This window comes from Neoarius graeffei, chromosome 17 (assembly GCF_027579695.1).
Source record: "Neoarius graeffei isolate fNeoGra1 chromosome 17, fNeoGra1.pri, whole genome shotgun sequence".
Lineage (NCBI taxonomy): Eukaryota > Metazoa > Chordata > Actinopteri > Siluriformes > Ariidae > Neoarius > Neoarius graeffei.
The window spans coordinates 47,369,176-47,389,462 of record NC_083585.1 but is presented as its reverse complement, the minus strand read 5'-3'; the positions used below and the strand labels follow the sequence as shown (position 1 = coordinate 47,389,462).

At 40.9% G+C, this 20,287-nt stretch overlaps 1 protein-coding gene across 4 annotated transcripts in view; it reads left to right on the top strand.

Annotated features, from left to right (window-relative positions):
• aplp1 (amyloid beta (A4) precursor-like protein 1) overlaps positions 1-20,287 on the top strand; it is a 146,891-nt gene that overhangs the window by 88,850 nt on the left and 37,754 nt on the right. For all 4 annotated transcript variants that reach the window (XM_060897680.1, XM_060897681.1, XM_060897679.1 and 1 more), the window contains exons 2-3: positions 2,468-2,653; positions 18,067-18,196. In XM_060897680.1, the coding sequence (XP_060753663.1) occupies positions 2,468-2,653; positions 18,067-18,196 (316 nt within the window). The remainder of the gene's footprint in view (positions 1-2,467; positions 2,654-18,066; positions 18,197-20,287) is intronic.

Below are 20,287 nucleotides of genomic sequence, written 5' to 3'. Positions count from 1 at the left end.
AAAGAGTTGTGGGTTGCCACTATCATGTTCTTACGGTAGCTTGTTGTTTGCAGGTAAGGATTGCACTAAACTCACTGAACAGTGTGACTTCTATTTTGAGGGAAACATTAGAAAAATGCATTTAAAGAGCCAAATCCAACTAACCAATCAACCCCAGATAACATGCTAAATTCAGATAACCTGCCAAATCCCACTAACCAATCAACCCCAGATAACCTGCCAGATCCAACTAATCAGTCAACCCAAGATAACCTGCTAAATCCAACTAACCAATCAACCCAAGAACCCTAGACGACCCACAAATCCCATGAACCAATCAACTCCAGATAACCTGCCAAATCCAACTAATCAGTCAACCCCAGATAACCTGCCAATCCAACAACCCTAGATAACCCACAAATTCAACTAACCAAACAACCCCAGATAACCTGCCAAACCACCTAACCCACAAATCCAACTAACCAAATCAACTCCAGATAACATGCCAAATCCAGATAACCTGCCAAACCACCTAACCCACATATCCAACTAACCAAATCAACCCCAGATAACCTGCCAAACCACCTAACCCAACAGCCCTAGACAACCCAGGAATCCAACTAACCAACTAACCTGGATAACCTGCCAAACCAACTAACCCAACAACCCTAGACAACCCGCAAATCCAACTAACCAGTCAACCCCAGATAGACAGCCAAGCCCAGATAAACAGCTGATTTTCAATATATTAGTCAAAACTAGACAACCTGTCAAATCCAACTAACCACATAAACCCTGCCAAATCCAACTAACCAAGGTACACCCTTCTAACCAATCAATACCAGATAACCATGTAAAACCATCTAACCAAACAAACATAACCTACCAAACCCACAAAATCAAGTAGACACACTCAACCAATAAAGACCAACCATTGAACCACAACTTCCTAATCAAATTCAAATAACAGTTCGAATCCAGCTCATCACTCCACTTAAAACACAGCTGAACCCAGCTGCCCAGTCGGCCCCAGAAAAGCAGTTCACCAAGTATCCTGTCACAAGTAAAACCCAGCAAACCAGTCAGACCGAACAAATCAATCAGGCTCAGCTAATCAATCACCCACACATCTTTGGTTTCCACTCCTCCTTTTTCTCTGATCACTTCTGCAATGTTGAAGTACCTAAGTGGCCTAATTTGTTGATTAACACTTGACTGCTCTGGATTACTGCTCACTCCAGTTGTATGATGGTCTCATGGGCCCTCACTGAGGAACAAGAAGCACATCTCAGATCAATACCAACATCCTCCAGCCAAGATGAGGGTAGAGTCCGAGAGGGAGAAGGAACTTAAAAAGGGAATGGGGAAAAAAATGGGGAGAAATGGGGGTTGTAGTAGGGAGAAGGGATAAATAGAACAAGGAACTCTATCGAAGGATGACATTTGGATAGGAACCACTGAGGAGTACAATTTTTTTTTTTTTTTAGGATAAGAACCAGAATTAAATGAAAACACTGTAGCTGTATGCATTACTGTCAGTACTATATGATTACTAGTTCCTTGGCCAATTCTTCAGTCTTTTACAGCCACTATAAAACCATTTTGGATATTTTGGTAAATTACGTCAGCTTGATAATCAGTCCATTCTGCAAGAACTCTTTGAAGATGTAAGCTGTATCTTGGGAGAAGGGTGTGTATGTGTGTGTGTGGATCAGAGATAACAGGAGGAAACAGGCAGTGATTAAGGAATGAAAATAGAACAAGAGGAAATTGACCAAATTAAAGAAGCCTAGCTGAGTAATTAGCACGGTTCCCAACCTTCGTCCTTAAATACCCCCTGGAATTCATGTTGACTTGGGTGTATTCAAGGAGTGAAAACAGCGAAGGGGTACACTAAGACCAGAAATAAAAACCACTAGATTAACACTTGTTTGGACTTTTAACCTCCTAGGGCTTAGCGGTCACATGCGTGGACAGCACTTTATGGAAATTCGGAACAAGAATCCACATATGTGGACATACTTTTTCTCCAAAAGTACATCTTATCAAAAGATGATGCTTAGTTTTTATTCTAATCAGGTTCTAATAAGCCCAAATAGCAAAGAGAAATAAAAAATGCATGTAAAAAACCAGCTTGGGCCTTAGGAGGTTAAGGTATTCCCTTGTTCTCAAGTGATTTGTGAATATTTGTTGGTCTATCATACAGGTTTTAAAGGATGTCCTCAGTTAATTATATCCTGTATTACTATTTGGATTGCACTCTTTCTTCATGTCTGTCTCTCTCTTTAATTCACCCTGCTTTCATTTGATTGCTAATTTATATAGTATTTGTCATAAGAATGACAGGATTGGCAAAATTTGATTATATGCATGCGAGTCTGATTTAGATGAAACATCTCTACTGAAACGGAGTCTTATCTGTAAGCAATCACTTCACATCCAGACCCTCATAATGATAATTGTATCGATGTCTGTCTCTCTTTGTCAGGGTCTGGCTATGACCGAGGTGAATGGACCAGTGGGAGGCCCCCTTGTGGTGGAGCCTCAGATTGCAATGTTTTGTGGTCGTCAGCTTCTGCACTTGAACACTGCAACAGGTCAATGGGAGCCGGACCCACAGGGCCGTCAGGGCTGTTTCACCCAGCCTAGCAAGATCCTGTCCTACTGTCAAGAGGTACGATAGTGCAAGGTGTCTTTAATCATTGCAGGCTTCTTCAAAATAATGTCATGCATTATTTTCCTTGCTTCACCAATTCTTTCATATGATGTTGCTTGGGTGGGTTTCATAGACAAAATGTTACATTACATTAATGGCATTTAGCAGATGCTCTTATCCAGGGTGATGTACAATGTACCCAAAGTAGCCTGGGGAGCAATTGGGGGTTAGGTGCCTTGCTCAAGGGCACTTCAGCCATTCCTGCTGGCCCAGGGAATCAAACCTGTGACCTTTTGGTCCTAAAGCTGCTTCTCTAACCATTAGGCCATGGCTTCCCCTTCCACAAATATCCACAAGTATTAAGTCAAACATTTTTATCCAAAAAGGTTGATCAAAACAAACTTGCCACTCTCTGCCCACCTAACCAATCAGACTACATCTAATCAAACAAACCTCATGCAACTGCAAACTCCAGATAGTCTATCCAGCTAAAGAAAACCAGTCAAACCTTGTAAACTGGACACAACTGAAGTATTCAATCAAAACCTGGTAATCAATCACAACTGTGTTTGTCTCATCTTTGGAATAAAAGATGAGACAAACATTGTTGATTGATTCACAAAATTGCTATAGTCCACCTATCAATCAAACTGCAGCTAGTTAATTAAACTCCAACTTATGACAAGTCAAATAACAAACCAGCTAACCAACCAAACACAAATGATCTATCAAAATCGGCTGGTTGAGTTCTCAAACCTAGTCATGACAAGATTCCATGCAGGTAATTTTTTCCCCCCTCACTATCCTTATAGAGAGCATGCACGTGACGTCACGAGGTCACGTGATATTCATTATCCACCATTTTGGACGGCAAGGCCGCGCATAGAACTTAGACGAACCCGTTCTAATTATCAAGTGTGTGGGAGTAGATCTTTCGAATGGTTATATCTTGTTCAGCATTTGGTGTAATCTTCTAATTCAATACTCCTAGTACATCTGTTAAGTTGATTTTCGGATTGAATGATCGCTGCATACTTAGAAACTAGACAGTCTCTAACGTTTAAAATGGCTATGCCTAGCCCTACTACCCTGGCCTAGTCTATGACAATGTTTTATCTTTTTGGCTCATATATGCCTTTGAAAGGCCAATCCATAGTAGGGATGGCGAAAACTAAAAAAAAATCTTGACCGACCACCGAGCCTCATTAGCCGGTTAAAGTCGGTTAACCTATGAGTTTAAACAGGGATGCAAACGGCGGATGCGCCTTTTTCACGGCTGAATCGCGCAGACCCAATTTTTTTTTTTTTTTAGGGAGGGCGTTGGAGTGTCTGAATAATTTCATCAGAGTAAATTCTGTATTAAAATTACTAAATAAGCAAATGCCTTACAGTCCATGAAACATAGGAAGTATGAGAAGAAAACAGTAAATCAGAAAGCTGCCCATGTTTTCGCGGAAGCTGCGCAAACGTGCGCAGCTTTCTGATTTCCTGTTTTTCAGACAAAAACATACATATTTACAACCCTGTCATTATCTGGAACAGAGTTTAAATTTCGAACATGCTTAAGATAAAACGTCCTGCATAGTCTCTATGATAAACGTCTTAATGCCACTTACCCGTGAGGTTATCAAGTAGACATTCTTCTTCGGGAACTTCCAGAGGTATAGTTGAGATACCCATCCCGCAACAAAATATTTATAAGCTTCCAGGCTCTTGTAAGCTTTGAGGGCTTTGCCAGTGTAACACGATTCACGATTAATGAGAAAATTGTAAATGTCGTGGTAGGCCAGATCGGGCAAATCGCCGGCACCACAGCTCCGAATTTCCCTGAACAAGGATTGCGGCAAGTTGTACAGATCTGCAATCCCCAACCTGGAACACTTTTCCACGTAATGCTGCCTCACGTCACCTTCAAGATGCTGAACAAACTTAGACAAGTAATCGCGCGATGTAGATGGGGTATTTTCCGAATTTTCTTGGGGATTACTCCCTGGATCCATTATGCTCGCGCAAGGTAAACAATCCTGATGCCGTCCAATATGCCGGAGTGGGCGGAGTACACACGTGCGGGTCACGTGACTGCACATCCTCTATACTGAAGTATAGATACCCAAGTCAGTCAAACCCTGATGATTATCAATCCATTAAAACACCCAATTTAACCAGTCAGAGTCCAAGTTATTCACTCAAACCTAGCCAAACAATCAAGCTAGCCAGTCTAACCAAAGTTAACCAAGAAAACCTGGCAAAGAGGTCAATTTTTTTCCTCATCGCACTGGTTTTGCAGTCGTGCACCATAATACACAGTATTGCACCATCATGCACCAGTCAACCCCCTATCTTCAGTACTCAATCGAACCCAGCTAGCAAGTGAAATCCCAAGTAATCGATCAAACCTAGTTAACTCACTAAACCATAAGTACCCTTGTATGTCAACTCTACATAACTTTTGGGTTTCCCAAAAGCTTCTTAACACTAAGGTGGGGTTTACATTAGACCGTATCAGCGGATCATCAGATTAACGTTTTTAAAAACGATTAGGGTGCACACAGCAACGCCAATACACGATTCACGTGCACACAGCAACGCCAATACACGGATACGCTAATCACATGACTAATTAGACGGCACGTAAGTTGAAATGTAATGTGTAAATTTCTCCTCAGCGGCTCGGCTCCGCAGGCATCCTGCGCTCCAAATCACTCCGCCCTGAACAGCGAGTGCCCTCTGGAGGGTGCGCACTCCGGCCCTGCGCAGCTCACAGAGCGCGCGACTGAAGCGCACGAGCAGTGATTCGGGACTGAGCTGCTGTGTGTGTGATCCCAGTGCATATCGGGCATGCGCAAGTCACTTACCACTTGCAAGTGGAAGGATGGCAAGCCTAAAGACAATCATAACTACACAATGGGCAGTATTTGCATCAGTATTTGCAGTATTTTCATACTTTTATACTCTTTAATGAAAGGTGATACAAGGCGGAAGTCCACGCCGTTTTTCAGCAGTCGCGTCACATGACCAACGCCAGCGAATCAGGAAGGTGGATGTCACAGTGACGTTGTCCAATGACAACGCCAGCTAGAGCTCAGCACAGCGTATCCGCGTATTCTCAATGTTTACACAGCACCGGACCAGACACGAACTGGGTTGAATACGTGGGCCCTGGCGGATTCCCGTTTCCCGGCGTTTTAATGTGAACGGACAGTGCATCCGCGAAGAAAACAAAACAGATACGGTCTAATGTAAACTTGGCCTAAGAGCATCGTAACTAGGAGAGTGTGTGTTCATTGTGATGCTCACTCTACCATTTAACGATGATCTTTGATGCTTTTGGGAAACCCATCCCTGGTCAGTTAAACCCGTCAAACCCTTTCTAACCAGTCAAATCCTTGCTAGTCAGTACAACCTAGATAATCAGTTAAATTATAGTTTCAGTCAAATTTCAGGTCCGTAAACCCGGCTAACGTTTTGTCGCACAAAATTGCTGCAAAGCAGTGCGCTACTGTATTAAAACCCGGTCACATGATGAACATACAGTAGAATTATGCTGAGAACATAATGCATGCTCTTACATTGCAGAATGCCTCCATTTATTCAGTGTTTCAAAATGGTGCATATAAGCAATAGTGAATTAGATGTGCAATAAAATACTGATGATTTTCACCATCAGTCAGCGAAAGAGGTGTATTTTCAGCATTCCCCTCAGGAGGAGGAATATTGCATAGCCACAGTAGTTTCTCTCTCTTAAGAAGATTTGTGTTCTGCCCTGATTTCATATAGTGGAAAGACTATGCTCCCCCCCAACGTCTCTGGGAATGTTCACAAACACTGTCCGGTGCATTGTTGCAATGCCGTTTATACAAAATGAGAAAAATATTGGTACTACATTTGTATTTTAAACATGTTTATTATGAAAGACCAAACACATGGGCTAATATTAAATTCCCCGGATATGGCAGTAGAAGCAAGTTAGCAGGATACATTAGCAGTATTGTTAATTTGTACTCCAGTATGTTAAAGTCTTATCTTACATGATGATTTCATATCCTCAAAACTAAAACAAGTGTTGCCAAGCAAAACAAACCTCGCCCAGTAGCACTTATGATGAATATGAAGGAAGATATCACGAAAAAAAAATAGGTACCCTATAGGTACATGTCGCAACTGCTTATAAATAAAATAGTTTTCTGATACCATGTCCATACAGTAAATATAGCATATATATTTACTCTAAGAGGCAGTAGCCTCATTATTATTCTACTCTTACCTCTTACAGTTTTCGAAACTGAAACCTCCGAACTGAGGCTGACGTACACACGCTGTCGCCATGACCCAAACTCTTATTTCCCGGAAATGGCCCGGCGCTAGAGCTCAGTGGAACGCACTTTCCCTCTGTAATAAGCATAAACATGTCTGAAAGCCATTTCTTTAGTCTAGTCCATTTATTTCAAATTGTATACACTCACCGGCCATTTTAATCAGAACACGTGTATGTGCAGTGCGTGATCGTTACAGCACGATGACCATTTCTAGCGCCTCTATACGAGGCAGTAACAAAAAAAAAAAAAAACGATTTTGACCTTTTTGGTGACCTTGACCTGATGATCCTCAAAATGTTGGAGGTTCTATTTGAGACCAATGCCCGTTTATCCTGAAAGTTTCATGAAGGTTGATCCAGCCGTTTTCCCGTAATACTGTTTACAAAAAAACAACTAAGAAACCTGACCGAAAACAATACCTCGCCCCGCTTACTCCGTAGTGGGCGAGGTAAATATATGAAGGGCAACTTTGTTATTATATTGTGTACTCCGGTTATGCATAATATTAGAATTTCACCTTAAATTAAAGAACCAGCTCAAAAATAATTAAATGTATTTTCCTGTAAGGCAGGTGTGTCAGATCTTAACCGCTAGAGCAACGTTAGCTTTTGACAATCCAAAAACTGTTCACCCTGATATGAGTCATATACATTTTCTATACTTTTATGCATTAATATACTTTAAAGCCTATTTATTTACATACTTACATATTTCAATTACATGTAGAATACACAAAACAGTTCTCATCAATTATTATGCCTCCGCCACCTTAAGGTGCAGGAGGCATTATGTTCTGAGGTTGTCCGTCTGTTCGTGCGTCCGTCCTGAAACCTTGTGAACACGATATCTCAAAGGCTAATGAAAGGAATTTCACCAAACTTTCACCATTTGTGCGCTTTGGGACAAACATGAACTGATTAGATTTTGAGGTTAAAAGGTCACAGGTCAAGATTACTGTGAGGTCAAATGTCCATCCCCAAACCTTGTAAACGCCATATCTCAAAGACTAATGAAAGGAATTTCACCAACCTTTCACCATTTGTGCGCTTTGGGACAAAGATGAAATTATTAGATTTTGAGATCAAAGGGTCTAAGGTCAAGGTCACTGTGAGGTCAAATGTCCATCCCCAAACCTTGTGAACACAATATCTCCAAGGCAAATGAAAGGAATTTCACCAAACTTTCACCATTTGTGCATTTGGGGACACAGATAAACTGATTAGATTTTGAGGTTAAAAGGTCACAGGTCAAGATTACTGTGAGGTCAAATGTCCATTCCCAAATCACAACTTAATAAGGCGTGTAGTCTACCAGGCGGAGGCATCCCCGTCGACACCGTTGGCGTCGAGTTCTATCTAGTTTTGTATATTAATTTACCATTATTTAATTTAAGTGTGAATTGGGTCATTTGTGAAACGTGACTATTTTCTTTGTGCGACGCAGGCACGGCTCTTCTTGAGCTTCCCTTCACCGAAGCACTGCTTCTCCAGCTACTGTTACAAATCCAAGCTCAAATACTTAACCAAGCAATGCTAATGTGTTAATGTTTGATGCTGGCCATGTCTGGTGCTGGCACACTACCCCAAACTGTACACACGGTTGGCATAAGCACTCATCCCACTGAGACCTATCACATTATAGACTTAATGAAGTGGTGGAGCCAAAGAATATGTCATTTCCTTGCTGGACGCTGTAGTAGGCTGCACACCAGCCGAGGCCTTTTGCAAAACCAGACTGTGTATTCGGCAGAATAATCCCTTGCCATATGCCTTCACACTGAGGGAATTTCTCACGGCTCTCTTTTGTATTCTTAAAATAAATAGAGCTTATAATAAGGTAAATCTAGTTTCATCTCAGTGGAGCATACTATACTGCTGTTTTTTTTTCTTCTTCTTTTAAGAGTGAGAGAGGGGAAAAAAACAGAAGCTGGTATTGGAATAACTGTTTTTACCTGCTATCTCATAAGTGATAACAGGAATTGACTTCTTTTACAGGTTTTCCACAACATTTAAATGAAACTAGATACAGTTATAAAGAGTGTGTTGTTCATTAATGTTAAACATTGTAATCATTGGTACATTGCTGTTGTATAAGATAAGATAAAAAAACAACACATTCTCATCTCATCTCATTATCTCTAGCCGCTTTATCCTGTTCTACAGGGTCGCAGGCAAGCTGGAGCCTATCCCAGCTGACTACGGGCGAAAGGCGGGGTACACCCTGGACAAGTCGCCAGGTCATCACAGGGACACATAGACATTCCCTGTGTCTGAAATCACTCACTCATTCACTATTCCCTACTCACTATCTAGGGAATTACTATATAGAGGACTAAGTAGTGAGCTCATTGGTAAAATGAAAAAACGCTTTCGGACACTACTCCGTCGCGCTGTTATTTACATTATTACTGTCGCACAATTAAAATGTGCCAGATCAGTCGGTTGGTGGGTTTTCAAAATAATAAATATATGCAGGGCAGCACGGTGGTGTAGTGGTTAGCGCTGTCGCCTCACAGCAAGAAGGTCCGGGTTCAAGCCCCGTGGCCGGTGAGGGCCTTTCTGTGCGGAGTTTGCATGTTCTCCCCGTGTCCGCGTGGGTTTCCTCCGGGTGCTCCGGTTTCCCCCACAGTCCAAAGACATGCAGGTTAGGTTAACTGGTGACTCTAAATTGACCGTAGGTGTGAATGTGAGTGTGAATGGTTGTCTGTGTCTATGTGTCAGCCCTGTGATGACCTGGCGACTTGTCCAGGGTGTATCCCGCCTTTCGCCCGTAGTCAGCTGGGATAGGCTCCAGCTTGCCTGTGACCCTGTAGAACAGGATAAAGCGGCTACAGATAATGAGATGAGATAAATATATGCATTTTTTTTTTTTTGATGGTCCGGTTTCCATCAAATCCTGCGCTCTGATTGGCTGGCGAGCGGGTCCGTATCCTACGATACGGACCCCGGTTACGGACCTCTGGCGACTCGTTCGTTCACAACAACAAACAGAGTAGCATTTTTTTTTAAGATTTATTCATAAGATTATCAAAAATCTTATAAATTTTTGCCAGCATTTCTCAGGAGAATAGCATTAATTTTACAGCATGGATAGCGATAACGACAGTGTTCACAGCGAAAGCGAGTTTTACTACCCTGAGGAAGAAGAAATAAAAGAAAACATTTCAGGAGAAAGCTAAAAACCTCTAACCTGCTAATGCTGAGCAAAAACATGGCTGAATCCTCAATTGTGTATAAATAGGGGACTACATAGGTGGCAAAATGTAGTTTTTTCCTGTCATGGAAGTGCACTTGTATACTGAGGAGGAAGCAATTTGCATTACAGCCGTGAATGAGGATTCAAAATGGCGGCTCGCCTCGGTTTTCCCTTTCAGGTGCTCTCATTTTCTGTTAAAAAAAAAATTATTTACCAGCTTAAGGTTGGTCCGTATGGTGAAATACCGTGACCTCGGCCTTGAATACTGATCTCGGCCCAGAGGGCCTCGCTCAGTACTTTCAAGACCTCGGTCACGGTATTTCACAATATGGACCTCCCAGCTGGTAAATAACATTTATGTATTTTTGTGATAAATACATATTATACTGAGCGTATTTCCCACATTAATAAATTCAAAGTACTTTGTTTCTGCTGCATCTTTCAGTTTTTTTTTTTAAATCAAGGCTGAATACTTTTCTTCTCTGCTGCAGCATTTTATTAAATCAAATTTGAAGCTTTTGATTTGATTTCTTTCAGCACGACTGCAATGCATGATGGGATATATTGCTTGGTTAGTGACCATTGGTTCTACACTACCTTTCGTGATGCATTGTGGGATACTTTGAGTGCACTATATAGGGTGCAATAATTCTCACTGTACATTCAGGCAGCACTACAAAATGGTGACCTCACTATATAGTCCACTGTATAATGAGTAGGGCGTGATTTCAGACACAGGGATTGTTACATTATGGTATAGGAAAGTAGTCAGCTTTGGGGTGGTACCAGTAACTCTGATTCATGTCAGGCCACATATCACCCCATCACTAGTTATTTTCCGGTAAAAGCATGCCGTGTTATGAACTTTGAGATTTCAACGCAAAAGCTCTAGCAACATTGAACTAAGAGGCTATACCGTGAGTGCCTGAACTGCAGAACACCGTATGCCAAACATGGATAAATGGTATTTTTCTATCCACATTCACTGGATATGAGCAATCGCGTGCTCTGATTGGCTACTCTACTACTAGGATATCAGCTCATATACCGTGAGTAGAGAAATGCAACATGGCGGCGTGTGTTGCTGAACCAACTGAGGACGAAATAAAAACTTGAAAACGACTCCCCCAAAAAATACAACAAAAGTAACAAAATATGGAATAAAAGTACGTATTTGATAGTAAGGACGTATCTTTTTAAAAAATTTTCACAAATTGCTACGGTCATTCCACTGATTTTGTTTACATTCTAATCGGAAATGATTTTGTCGGATGTTTTGCATCAAGTTTTTCTCATCTCATCTCATTATCTCTAGCCGCTTTATCCTGTTCTACAGGGTCGCAGGCAAGCTGGAGCCTATCCCAGCTGACTACGGGCGAAAGGCGGGGTACACCCTGGACAAGTCGCCAGGTCATCACAGGGCTGACACATAGACACAGACAACCATTCACACTCACATTCACACCTACGGTCAATTTAGAGTCACCAGTTAACCTAACCTGCATGTCTTTGGACTGTGGGGGAAACCGGAGCACCCGGAGGAAACCCACGCGGACACGGGGAGAACATGCAAACTCCTCACAGAAAGGCCCTCGCCGGCCCTGGGACTCGAACCCGGACCTTCTTGCTGTGAGGCGACAGCGCTAACCACTACACCACCGTGCCGCCGCATCAAGTTTTTATTTATTGAATTTGCAGAAGATAAAAATGCTCTGTTTCTCAAAATCCAGTGAATGTGGATAGAATAAAATGGTTATTCCACTCAATCTCGTCATGCATGGATTATATCAGCTCATGTACGACTCGATTTCGTGGAATAACTGTTAATTAGCATCAGCAAAGAGGACCAGTGGATCACGTGTCAAAAGTCATTGATGAAGATAGATGGACACTGTAAGATACCTGCTAATTGTCTCAAATCTACAACGTAAACGTCACAACAGTAACTATAGAACCGAATGAGTGCCTTTATAACCTCGTCTTAGTCTTTAAAAAAACTATACAATGCTTCCCAATGATGTAATTTATAGCTGGGGTGTCATTTGGAATTTTGGGCTTTTGGTACTAAAAGCCAGTGAAGAAGGGTTTAACTTGGTGCTCAAGGAGAACAGATCCTGGTAAATTGAGTCAAATGTCACAATATTACTTAGATTTGGTATGGACAGCCAGCTTGTGGATATCATCAGATCCACTGATTGCTTTGCGTGATCGTATTTTACAGGACCAGGTGCACTGTATGGTGCAAACACTCCTTCCTGGTGATGGTCCAATATTCCGTGGCCTCCTCAATAACCAGATTTGAACCTTTTGATTCGTTTAAAAAAAAAAAAGGTCTGGAATGCAGACTGTGTTAGAGACCCTTATGTTCAGACCCTTATATCTGTAAATTTGTAAATCTTTCATGTTTGTCTATATCTTTTATGTCTGTAAATTTGTAAACCCTTATGTGTACTTGAATCTTTTATGTAAATTTGTAATCTTTTATATAAATATCTGAGGAGCGTTTCTGGAAGGCAGTGCACTGGATTGCTTTGTGTATCTTACACAGTGGCAATAAAGCAGTCTTGAATCTTGGGTTATCAACCTCCTCCTTCCCTTCAGGAACTGGAAGAGTTTTTTATTTACTTATTTTTAAAAAAACGATATTTACATTACAGGCATTTAGCAGACGCTCTTCTCCAGAGCGATGTACAACATACCCAGAGCAGCCTGGGGGGCAGTCGGGGTTACTGTACTGCAGGTACCTTGCTTGAGGGCACTTCAGCCATTCCTGCTGGTCTAGGGAATCAAACCAATGGCCTTTTAGTCCCAGAACTCTTCTTTCTTTCTTTCTTTCTTTCTTTCTTTCTTTCTTTCTTTCTTTCTTTCTTTCTTTCTTTCTTTCTTTCTTTCTTTTCCTCTTCCTTCCTTCCTTCCTTCCTTCCTTCCTTCCTTCCTTTCTTTCTTTTCCCCTTCCTTCCTTCCTTCCTTCCTTCCTTTCTTTCTTTCTTTCTTTTCCTCTTCCTTCCTTCATTTCTTTCTTTTCCTCTTCCTTCCTTCCTTCCTTCCTTCCTTCCTTCATTTATTTCTTTCTTTTCCCCTTCCTTCCTCCCTTCCTCCCTTCCTTTTCTTTCTTTCTTTCCCCTTCCTTCCTTCCTTCCTTCCTTTTCTTTTTCTTTCTTTTTCTTTCTTTCCCCTTCCTTCCTTCCTTTCTTTTTCTTTTCCCCTTCCTTCCTTCCTTTCTTTTTCTTTTCCCCTTCCTTCCTTCCTTCCTTCCTTCCTTCCTTCCTGACTTTCTTTCTTTCTTTTCCCCTTCCTTCCTGACTTCCTTTCTTCCTTCCTTTCTTTTCCTCTTCCTTCCTTCCTTCCTTCCTTCCTTCCTTCCTTCCTTCCTTCCTTCCTTCATTTCTTTCTTTTCTCCTTCCTTCCTTCATTTCTTTCTTTTCTCCTTCCTTCCTTTTCTTTCTTTCTTTTCTCCTTCCTTCCTTCCTTTTCCTCTTCCTTCTTTTTCCTCCTTCCTTCCTTCCTTCCTTCCTTCCTTCATTTTTCTTTCCTCCTTCCTTCCTTTTCTTTCTTTCTTTCTTTCTTTCTTTCTTTCTTTCTTTCTTTCTTTCTTTCTTTCTTTCTTTCTTTCTTTCTTTCTTTCTTTCTTTCTTTCTTTCTTTCTTTCTTTCTTTCTTTCTTTCTTTCTTTCTTTCTTTCTTTCTTTCTTTCTTTCTTTCTTTCTTTCTTTCTTTCTTTTCCCCTTCCTTCCTGACTTCCTTTACCTCTTTCTTTCTTTCTTTCTTTCTTTCTTTCTTTCTTTCTTTCTTTCTTTCTTTCTTTCTTTTCCCCTTCCTTCCTGACTTCCTTTACCTCTTTCTTTCTTTTCTCTTCTTTCTTTCTTTCTTTCTTTCTTTCTTTCTTTCTTTCTTTCTTTCTTTCTTTTCTCCTTCCTTCCTTTCTTTTCCTCTTCCTTCCTTCATTTCTTTCTTTCTTTTCTCCTTCCTTCTCTTTCTTTCTTTCTTTCTTTCTTTCTTTCTTTCTTTCTTTCTTTCTTTCTTTCTTTCTTTCTTTCTTTCTCTTTCTTTCTTTCTTTCTTTCTTTCTTTCTTTTCTCCTGACTTCCTTTACCTCTTTCTTGATTGATTTTTCTTTCTTTCTTTCCCCTTTCTTCCTTTTTCTTTTCCTTCCTTCCTTCATTTCTTTCTCTTTTCCTCTTTCTTTCTTTCTTTCTTTCTTTCTTTCTTTCTTTTCCTCTTCGTTCCTTTCCCCCTTCCTTCCTTCCTTCCTTCCTTCATTTCTTTCTCTTTTTCCCCTTCCTTCTTCCTTTCTTTCTTTTCTTTCTCTTTTTCCCCTTCCTTCTTCCTTTCTTTCTTTTCTTCTTCCTTCCTTCCTTCCTTCCTTCCTTCCTTCCTTCCTTCCTTCCTTTCTTTCTTTTCCCCTTCCTTTGTTCCTTAGTCAGTCAAGGCATCCAGTAGCTTCTCTAACCATTCGGTCATGGCTTATTTATTTATTTTGTATAATATCCCGAAAGAAACCATTCAGGACTTATGACACCATTCCAAGTAGGTGTATAGGCAAAGGGTATCCATACTTCTTATTCTATCCTCATATTAATATTATATTATGGTTTTCCATGATTTGACCACCCTAGAACTACATTACATTATGTTAGAGGCATTTAGCAGACGCTCTTATCCAGAGTGATATACAACACACTCAGAGCAGCCTGGGGAGCAGTTGGGGCACTTCAGCCATTCCTGCTAGTCCAGGGAATCAAGCCAGCAACCTTTTGGTCCCAAAGCTCTATTTTCTAGCCCAAAGAACTCCTGTATACATAGCAGTTATGGACATCATGAGAAAACACACTAATGTATTTCCCGAACAAGCAACCTCTTCGCATCATCACCTCCTTCACCAGACCATGATTTCTCCTTTATTTATTTATATATATATATATATATATATATATATATATATATATATATATATATAATTATCTCTAGCCGCTTTATCCTTCTACAGGGTCGCAGGCAAGCTGGAGCCTATCCCAGCTGACTACGGGTGAAAGGCGGGGTACACCCTGGACAAGTCGCCAGGTCATCACAGGGCTGACACATAGACACAGACAACCATTCACACTCACATTCACACCTACGGTCAATTTAGAGTCACCAGTTAACCTAACCTGCATGTCTTTGGACTGTGGGGGAAACCGGAGCACCCGGAGGAAACCCACGCGGACACGGGGAGAACATGCAAACTCCATATATATATATATATATATATATATATATATATATATATATATATATATATATATATCACAAATACATCTTAATTTTTATCCAAGTCAATAGTATATTGAAGTGTTGGCTATATATACACAGGAGTGCAGAGGACGTATGTAAATCATCTGTAAAGAATGCTGCAGGCTGAAGTATATAAAAATGCACAATGTAAGTGCAGCAATGCAGTGTAAGCTTGAGTTGTGTATTCCCAACTGAGCTGAGAGCAGGAGTGCTTATCTCTCCACATTAATGAAGGGAAGAATTAAAACAAGAACGGGATCTGTAAAACGCATTGTGACGACCTCAGCTACTCCACGGTCATTAAGATGACAAAACTGCAATAAAATTACACCGCAAGCTTTGTTCAAATGGGTTGTTTTTATTTTTTGTGTGGCAATATTCCAGATGAATCACCTATTTTTGTGGTGTTCATAACACAGTAAGTCAGTTTAATCTTGTTTCCTGAGTGCTGCTGACATTTCCTAATATGCCGTGGCAGGAACCATTATTTCGGATTGCAGTTTTGAGTGAGTGATTGTAATTAGAGTGTAATTTTGGTCATTCAGAGACTTTTCTTAGAACTTTAACAGCAAATCTGAGGAAAGTGTTAAAGGTGACATACCCCTTTTCCACAAGTTAGCACAGTTCCCTGAGGTCTTAATGAAATGTCTGTGATATGCTTTGGTCGAAATACCACAAGGATAAAGCCCCACAGCTCCCTTCTCACCCCGTCTAAACAGCCCTGTATAAAACGGCCAATTGGCTCTTTGCAGCTCGAGGTCACTGCTTGGATACCACATAGCAAGGTCAAGCACAAAAGTTTCAGCAGTTTATAGCGCTTAATATTTTTCCTTTACTAGAAGAATTGTTAATGTTGTTTTTGTAAGGTTTGACTACATCCTGAAGATATAAATGAATTTACCGCGATGATAACGCGTACTTATTACGGTGCATCGATGGCTCACTGATCTTTTTATGTAACATGCTTTTGTTAGTTTTTCTCAGTGAATAAAAATAATCTTTTTAGATAGCAACGCAATACTTTCTATTACAGCGGGATTGTTTACTAGTATCTGTGTCAGTACTGCGTATGCATTATCTAGCCGAGTGAGATTTAAACTTCATAAAAGCGAAGTCTTGATTTGTGGGGTTTTTTTTGGCCAGTGAAAATCACATGGTTACAGAAAATTACTGATTTAGATTTTTAGAATTAGAAGCCTTTATTTGTCGCATGTACACATACAGCTGATAAGGGGGAAAGAGCTGAGAGGAGAAAGGAAGCTGAGCTTCGTGTTATCATGGTGGTAATATTGTTCGTTTCCATCTTCAAGATGTAGCCAAACCTTACAAAAACAACTATATACCTTGTACATTTTATTATGGAGCTGTTTAAGATGTTAGAATTACAGTAAGTGCTTTTACAAGTTGTTTTTGTGTGTGCATACCTTGCGAAGTCGCCATGTTGTTTGGCCATGAAGATCCAAGCACCATTCGTTAAGTCAATGCGTTCGTGATAAACTTTTTTTTTTCCTGTAAAAATGAGCCTAAACTAAACTTACAAAACTACATTGACAATTATTCTAGAAAAGCAACGGTATTAAGTGCTATAAACTGCTGAAACATTTGTGTTTGACCTTGCTGAGGGTTCTGTTTACCTGTACGCTTGCTCTCCAATATGACGTTGCTATGAGGTATCCAAGCATGTGACCTCTAGCGGCAAAGAGCCCATTTGAATGCCTGGTACTTTAAATGATAATGAGCCACTGCTCACCCCACCCCCTCTTGGTCCTGCCAGTCAGGTGGTACTTTCTTCATGAATATTCATTCGCAAAGGCAGTTCTCAATCCATGAGTGGAGATACTCAGATGAGGGGGTGGGATCATTCTAATGAGCTCTGCTTGTGACATAGAAAGGGGAGCCAAATCTGAACGGCATGTTCAAGCTCAAGTTTTCTGAAATAGGCAGAACAAAAAAAAAAAAAAAAGACTGACTGACTGGGTTGTTTTATTTCCGAGTTTGTGATTTGGCAGGCTCCAGATACCCAAATATATGTTATCCTATAACAGATATGCTAGCTAGCTTAGCTTTTGTTATTACTTAGGATATTTTCAGGATTCACATGTTCTACTTCCTTAGTATAATAAGGATTATTATTATTATATAATGACATTTTGTTCAAATATAGTAATGTTATGTTTTCATAATATGGTCAATCTCTACTATTCCAGCTTACGAGCCCTATAAATAGCTATGCCACAAAAGCAGCAGACTTGACACAGGATTAATATGCTTCCATGGCAAATGCTACACCTTCCGGCAAGGTTATTACTAGGATTTAATGGCTTAATATAAGGTACTCGAAGTTTAAATTCATGACCAGATATTAAGATAATAGAATGGGCTAGGACTGCACTAAATAATTAAAAGACAGGCAGTATTTCACTGTACATCAGGTGCAAGCACACCGTCAAGAGGAAAATCATTTGAACTCTATTGCTTCCACTCTTTTATATTCCTCCATTGTTCCTTTTTCAACCCCTCCCCCCCCCCCATATTGTACATGTACATCCCTATCATATCATATCCTTCCTATCTCAGTTTTGTTGTTCTATCTGTCCTGGACCTGACTCCCATCCCTCTGTTTGTTTGTCCATGTATGTGTGTTTTAGATGTACCCAGGTTTGCAGATTTCCCACGTCGAAGAAGCTTCCAGTCCTGTTACTATCCAAGGATGGTGTAAGAAGGGCTGGGGTCATTGCCAGACTCGACCTTTTATCGTTGTTCCTTACCGTTGTTTGGGTAAGTCCCAAATCAGGCACTACTACATTGAGCACTCCATCCCAAGCTAAACGCAACCCATAATTAATACACCACCTTTAAACAATTTGATCTGTAGGTGCTCTGCATATAGCAACCCCAAACTGTTGGCCTTTAGCCACTCCATCTCTATTCAGTTCACCCCAGTTAGTTCATCTCAAGACATTACAGCCCTCATGAGTTAACCCTGGTAATTCAGCTCTTACTCATTCAAACTTCATGCACTCTGAATTGTAGTAACAATTGCCATAGTCACTTTAACTCATAGCCATTCCAGCCCGAGTCATTCAACAACTACCAAGTATAACGTATAGTCATTCTATAAGTATTCACGCCATCTCAACCTTAGTAAGCTTTAGCTACTCCAACCTGAAGAGACTCTACCCATAGTCATTACAACCACAGCCATTCTACACCTGTTTGCTCCAAGTCAGATCATTTAACATCTAGCCTCTCCAAGCCTAGCCGCTCCACCCCTAATCACTCAATTCATAGCCGGTCATTCCAACCCATAGACAGTGCTCCATCAGTAGTCACTCCAGTCCAGTGTTGTAGTTGAGTCACTAAACCTCGAGTATGAGTCCAGTCTCGAGTCCCCAGTGTCCAAGTCAAGTCCAAGTCATTAAAGAAAATTTCGAGCTGAGTCCGAGTCCACTATTGACCCGAGTCGAGCCCGAGAACAAGAATCCAACTGCACCATTTGATGGTGAGAGGGTTAACACTAGCTAGTTCATCGGTCAGCAAGCAAGCCCCGCAATCAACAGAGCAATGAACATAGCATGTCACTTACTTCTCTGGGTGTAGTCCTGCCAAATGACGATTGAAGTTCAAGGTTGTCCCCGTCTCCTCCTCGAAAAGTCTTCTACATATGGAACATATGTATAGCAGTGCTTCTCCCCCCCCACTGCACAAGAAGTCTGTATACTGTAAGTAAAGTGGACAATCCTAAGGGCGTTCTCTCCAGACACTTTAGTGCCATTAATGTTAGTTTGTTCCTGAACATGATGTATGAACAGGTGAATGTGCATTATCTTGCATGAAATTAGTCTAAAAATTAATGTAGATATAAATCTTATGCCAAATTATGACGTTACCAAAAAAAAAGAAAAAAAATCAGAGTCCTCGTCTCCAAATTACGAATCTGAATGCAGTTAATGCACGAGTCAGAGTCCAAGTCATCAGTGCTCAAGTCTAAGTCAAGTCACGAGTCCTTAAAATTCGGGTACGAGTCGGACTCGAGTCCGAGTCCTGGACTTGAGTACTACAAGCCTGCTCCAGTCACAGATAGTCATAGCCACTTCACATCAAGCAACTCCAACCCAAATCAATCCACCACCAGCCACTCCAATATCATCAACTCCAGCCCACACATAGCCACTCCAACTTGGAGCCACTTCATACCTAGATGTTCCAATCCCTGGTTACACCAACTGTATTCAATCCAAGTCATACCAGCATTTGGCTTTTCCTAAGACTCGTCATTAAACTTGGAGGCACTTCAACCCATAGGCAAATCATATCTAGCTGCTCCACCTCTAGCTCCAATATTCCCTCTTCTACCTTCCCTACACTTAGCCCTAGTAAGTACGCTCCTAGCCACTCAGCCTCTAGTCTAGTCAAGTCAACTTATAGGCAGTCCACACCTAACTACTCTACCCATGGTCAGTGCAACCCTAGTCATCTTTAGCTGTCCCAACTTGTAGGTATTCTTCGCATCCAATCTAATCCTTGCCACTCTAACCCTAGCCATTCAAATCTGTAACTATTTCACACTATTTTTTGCTCCAGTCATTCCAAGCCATAGTTGCCATGTGACTAATTGCTCCACTGTTAATTACTCCAGCCCTATCCATTTCATCATCATGCATTCTCCCCCTGCCATTGAGTCATTCATAAAGGGACAGTGTAGGTTGCATTGCATGTCCCGTTTTGCATGTTTTATGTAGAATTTAATATGCAGTTAAAGGTTGAACCCTTCTCCCCTAGAGGAATTGAGATTGCAATACAAAAACAGGTTGGTAGATTGCAGTGCAAAGTTGTTAATTATGATGAACGAGCAGAATTTGCACACAC